At 30.2% G+C, this 5968-nt stretch overlaps 1 protein-coding gene across 2 annotated transcripts; it reads left to right on the top strand.

Annotated features, from left to right (window-relative positions):
• Positions 1-1280: 1280 nt before the first annotated feature.
• On the top strand, positions 1281-5170 carry LOC145097628 (F-box/kelch-repeat protein At3g23880-like). 2 transcript variants are annotated; one of them, XM_079035235.1, is made up of 4 exons: positions 1281-1443; positions 1787-1891; positions 3215-3772; positions 4389-5170. In XM_079035235.1, exons 3-4 carry the CDS (start codon positions 3242-3244, stop codon positions 4986-4988), a joined length of 1131 nt encoding a protein of 376 aa, XP_078891361.1. In that variant the 5' UTR covers positions 1281-1443; positions 1787-1891; positions 3215-3241; the 3' UTR covers positions 4989-5170. The 2 variants fall into 2 exon arrangements, with proteins under 2 accessions (XP_078891361.1, XP_078891370.1); XM_079035244.1 differs by lacking the exon at positions 1787-1891.
• The last annotated feature ends 798 nt before the right edge of the window (positions 5171-5968 follow it).

Raw genomic sequence — 5968 nt, 5'->3', positions numbered from 1 at the left:
ACTTCTTCAACTTGTTAAATTGTACATATTCAGTCCTTATGATCGGTTACTCCAGATAAGCCGAAAAAAATGACTTAATAGGATAATATATTTCTCACTTTGTACACATATAGTCCTTAATAATTTTGTGCATATTTAGTCCTTAATATATTTTTTTGTTGTAAAATAAGTCTTTGTTGTTTTTGTACACATTTAGTATTTAAGACTGATTTCTTTAGGTTTTTCTTATGACATCTTATGTGAGACAATCATTAATGAGATGATTGAGGATGTTGATGTTTATGTCTATGGTGGCCTCAACTGCTTGGTTGCCTAGGTCTTGTGGTTTAGTTTAGCTCTTGTGTTCTGAACGTCGTAACTTCTTTATACACTCTCAGATTTTAACAATCTTTATATACACGCATTCATATTTGAGTTTACTACAACTTTCATTAAGATTACTTCCGTTAAAAAGTAATATATTTTTACTTATCATTTTATATAAAGAAAAACATTTATACATTCATTCATAACAAATGTATGGATATAAAGACAGTAAGTAAAAATATATTATTTTGTAAAAGGAGTATCTAGTAGACTCAAATACAAATGTGTGGATATACAAATTGTTAAAATCCGAGATTGTATGAAAAAATTACGACGTTCAGAACACAAGATCTAAGTCAAACCACGATACATAAGCAACCAAGCAATCGCCATGGATATAAGCATCAACAGCTCCAAACACCTAATTAATGATTGTCCCACATAGGATGCTGTAAACAAACCTAAAAAATTAGTCTTAAGTATTGAATTTGTACAAGAACAACAAAGACATATTTTGCAATAAAAATATATTAGGATTAAATATGCACAAAAATATTAAGAATGAGATGTATACAAAGTGAGAAATATTTTACCCTATTACGTTATTTTTCTCGGTTTATCTGGAGTAGTTGATCATAAATACTGAATATGTACAATTTAACAAGTTGAAGGGTAAACATAAACGAAAAAAACTTAGTGACCAAAATGTTTACAAATTAAAAAATATATTACCTAACAAGTCATTATCCCTAAATATCCCTAACGTTATTTTAAATATAAGTTTAAATTTAAAATATATCTTATCATATTTAGAAAGTATAAGAGAAATTATATAGAATAAAGTCACATAGGATGAGGTTGATGATGTGTAATTATCGAACCTATCAAAATCAGTTGGAGAAGAAGTGATATATATATATATATATATATATATATATATATATATATATATATATATATATATATATATATACAGGACTACGCACCTTTTCCAAAACACTAAAGCCGCCGTCCTCTCCATATAAACGTCCCCCTCCGCTTCATCGACGCCTCCAAATCAAAAGGTTGCCACCGTACTCGCCTCCTCATTTCTCCGGCAACGGCGTTCATCACCGTCATCTCTATTCCCTCCCTCAGGTTCGATTTCTCATCACCATATCATATCTATAGTTGCTTGATAAAGTATATGATGAGTTGCTATCAGTTTCTAATTCTTTCTACTGATCTATAAAGTGATGGATTTCTGTTTATTGTTATATATCGATATCGATTTTGAATAAATCCCCTTTGTAATCTTTTATATTTTGTTAACAAAACACTTTTATTCATATAAGTGATAAACCTTTTGGTAATCTTTTATACACCAACCGATATACAAAGTAACAAAGAATAAGCATGAATACTCATATCTGTTCTACCAATTACAACTGCTAATTACTAAATATTATTCCGACGGTTTTGTTTATTTGTTTTTTTTTAGATATTTTTTAAAGTTATTCGGACGGTTTTGCGGTTTTGGTTCGGTGTCAAGTCAAGTTAAAATGACCATTTAGCCCTTGGAGACACTACCGCTGTCATTGGGGATGTAAGTTAGCCGCTCATTACTTTTATTTAAGAAAAAAAGAAAATTGGATAAATCTTTAGGACCCAAGCCACAAGCCACCCACACGACCTAACTTTTTGTGTTTGTTTCGATGACATGTGTATTTTTTTTTTCTAAATACTTAATTAAATACTTAAAGTATCATTAAATCTAATATTGTTTTTGTAAAAAAGAAATAAAAATACTATAATTGGTATTTTTTGTTATAAATAAAATATAATATTAAGATACGTTATATTTAATTTAAAATTTTCATTTTTAATCTCTATTTGTGATCATTATATTTGGTATTAGTTGCGTTTTAATTTTACAGAATTATTTATAAAAAAATCATATAGTTTTTAATACTTTTAATAATTTTTATATAATAAATTTTTTTTATTAAATAAAAAATTTGCGTCGGTTGGTAATGGATGTTGAAAATTAGATCAAATTAGATAAAATAGAGATGAATTAATTTTTTAATAAAAGAAATAGTATTGAATTAAAAGTTGTTGATAAAGATAAGGCTATTTTTTTAAGGAATTAAAGGAACGCTATGTGGCTGGAATCTGTGTGGGGTCATCATGTCGGTTTACTTTTGTTATATTAATTAAATATCCCAAATAAAAAAAATAGTAAACCAAAAAGAAGAATTTGATATCGAGGGTTCTGCTATACGAATAGAAACTCAAAAGAGATCAATATCTGGTTTTTTTGTTAGACGTGGCTGCTTAATGTTTTGAAATACGCATAAGGCATATATGTAATATATGTAATGCACTTTTATGTCTTTGAGACATTATGTCAATATGAATGTGGGGGGTAAGAGTGTTCAAAATTGGATATCCAAAATTTTTGAATAGATATTGTTATCCGAATCTATGCAAAAATTTCTCTTATAGATTCGGTTATTTGAAAGCATTGTATGTTTTTGCACCTTAAAAAATGCCAAAAAATTTCGGATATCTATATTGAACATCCGAAATTTTGAATATCCGGAATTTTCAAATCTTTGAAATATAGCAATCGGAATATAGTCATTTCATGTCTGGTTGTGATGAAAAAAGATACCACATGACACAAGTGAAAGAAAAAGACATAGGGACGAAAATTGCACATTAGACTAAACAACATGGTTGATTTATGTAATTTGCTCTAATATTTACTTCCAAACAAACACAAGTTCTATAAAATTTTTATGGCTACTTTCTCATCTTCAATTTGATTGCTTTTGTAATGTGATGGTATATGATTTTGTAATGTACTAATGTATTGGTTATTTCCAAACAAACCATTTATTATGATGTTTTTGTAAAATGACAGCTACCACCTTCACTCCACAAATCAAAAATGGCAGAGTACCTCCCACCCGAACTCATTATCAAGATTCTTTCAATGCTACCCTCAAAATCCCTTCTCCGTTTTCGATCAGTCTGCAAATCATGGCATTCTCTCATTTCTTCCCCCGAATTCAGCCCAACTCATCTTCACAATTTCAATAAATTCAACCCTCGCAATCTTGTTCGATGCTGTCTATGGACAGAGAAAAAGGAAGTATACACTGTCCATCACGATGACCAACATCTTACTCTTGATGCCCCTATTGATTTCCCCTTCAATCTTCTTCGTGATGAATATGGAACCATCTTTTTTACACTCATCGCGTGTTGCAAAGGCGTTGTTTGCCTCTATAATGAAAGATCCCCAAAAAATGAAATCCTACTTTGGAATCCTTCCATTAGAAGGAAAGTAAGCTTAACTCCTCCTTCATATAGGCCCGAACTTACTCTCGTTTTCGGGTTTGGGTATTGTGCGAATTCTAATGATTATAAGGTTGTGAGGCTCGCATATGATCGTAGCAACTTGATCGATAGACCTGAGGTAACTATTGATTTAACATATATGATATTATAGAGAAATTAAGTAATCTAACCACAATTTAATATGTATTTTAGAAAATGACCAAAAACATTGTTTTCTTGCAAAAATAATCACTTGGTCTAGAATGTCATTCTAGACCAAGAAAAAAACACATTTTTCTGACAAAAAAGTACATTTCGGACTAATGGAATTTCGAACTAAAATTTCAAATTTTGGAAAAAAAATCCGGGAATTTCAAAAACAAGTCTAAAACCAGATGAACAATTCCGAAATTTTGAGAAAAAAAATTGTTTTTTACTTAAATCTAACAAAAGGTTAAACAAACATAGTAAATGTAACTATATAGGATATCAGTGTATAAAATTAGACATTTTATTGAAAAACGGTGACATTAAACATTTGAAATAAACATTTTGGTTACGTAAAAAGATTTTTTTGAAAAAAACTCTGGAATATGAACAGTAGTCATCCATGAGGATATATTTTGAAAAAAGTGTTTATTTTTCAAAAATTGAAAAATAATGGTTATATTACTCAATTTCCCGATATTATATGTATTAATCGATTGCTATATCTTGAACTAATTATTACCACTTTTTTGATATGCCTATTTAAGGTCGAGATTTACACGGTGAAAACCGCGATATGGAAACCGATCGAGTTCCCTCAAGACTCTCCTTGCTACCATATCCTTAGCGATTGCTCACAAGTCTTTTTCAATGGATCTATTCATTGGTTAGCAACCGATTTGGGAGTTTCACATTGCTCAATCCTAACAATGGACATGAGTACAAATCTTTTTGGGGAAATCCAATTGCCTGAGTATCTAGTGAACTATTCTTCAATGGGAGTGACTTTAACGGCTGTTGGAGATTCTTTAGGTGTGATTTATTCAAACCGTTGTACAGTTGTGGGTTCAAGCACTTATAAGATATGGGTTATGAAGGAGTACAAGAAACCGACTTCATGGACATTGATATATGATGTGCATTATCCGGATACGGATTTAGGGAGACCTTTGAAACTTAGAGATAATGGGGATTTGGTAACTGAATCACGTCGATGCAATTTATCAATTTATAATCGTGAGTCGGGGTGTTATACGGTGGATGGGTGTTGTAGAAAAGGTGTTAAATTGTGGTCGATTTCTATAGACAAATACGAAGAGAGCCTGGCATTGTTGGACGTAGAAAGTGATGGTAATAATGAAGAGTGATTGGCAAGGTATGAAGGTATTGTATATTTTGTGTGTGTTTGTGTATATGATTATTGTATTGTAATGATTGTGGTAGTAAACATGGTTTGTCTGTATAAGAAATTTAAGTCATTTGGCTAGTGTTTGAATGTGGCTTGGCTTTGTACACTTCCATTTCCTTATTCATCTTTTTCATTCCCACACGTTTCCATTGCAAAAACATAATGATTTTTATCCTCATCTTTGTCATTCAACACATCATTATTTTTAAAAATAGGGATTAGGTCATTTTTAGTCATTGAATTTTTCTGGATGTTTTATTTTGATCATTATACTTTGTTTATAATTAGTCATTGAACTTTCTTATTTGGTTCATTTTGGTCACTATAACACTTTCTTATTTGGTTCATTTTGGTCACTATAATCACGAATAGCAGGTGTATAATGGTCAAGGTTATAATTAGTCATTGAACTTTTATGGGTGTTTTATTTTAGTCATTATACTTTGTTTAAGCTACCATTAGTCACTGAATTTGTTGATATTTTTCATTTAATCACTCAATTTTTTTTTATTATCATTTATATAAAAAAAAACCTATTATTATTTTTCTTTTTTTCACAACTAAACCTGTTAAATCATTTATTTAGAGTAAATTATATGAATAATCCTTGTGAGTTAAGGTAGGGTGCATATTTAGTCTTTAATCTTTTTTACTCGAGGGTGCATATTTAGTCTTTAATCTTTTTTACTCGAACACTCCTAATGACTTAAAAGAACAATTTTGCCATTATCCATCCCATCACTCTTGTCACTAGTAGAAACACACCAAATCATAATCATTGATAACTAGTTTTATGTTACGTGACCCCATGGAAAGTCTCTTCATCGGATGGCCCAAAGCAGAAAATATTTTGGTACATATGAATTAATTGAAAACACTAACAAGTCTACTTATTCTTCTAAAAGCCCGAATCAAGGGACTTGATCATCCTTCAATGCA

This window comes from Lactuca serriola, chromosome 1, assembly GCF_051521515.1.
Source record: "Lactuca serriola cultivar US96UC23 chromosome 1, Lser_US96UC23_V15, whole genome shotgun sequence".
Lineage (NCBI taxonomy): Eukaryota > Viridiplantae > Streptophyta > Magnoliopsida > Asterales > Asteraceae > Lactuca > Lactuca serriola.
The sequence above is the reverse complement of the archived record's forward strand: the minus strand, read 5'-3'. Positions and strand labels throughout refer to the sequence as shown.

Coding starts and splice junctions, on each gene's coding strand:
- LOC145097628 (XM_079035244.1), top strand. CDS start 3,242: ATGGCAGAGTACCTCCCACCCGAACTCATTATCAAGATTCTTTCAATG. Junction 3,773..4,388: donor ACTTGATCGATAGACCTGAG/GTAACTATTGAT, acceptor TGCCTATTTAAG/GTCGAGATTTACACGGTGAA.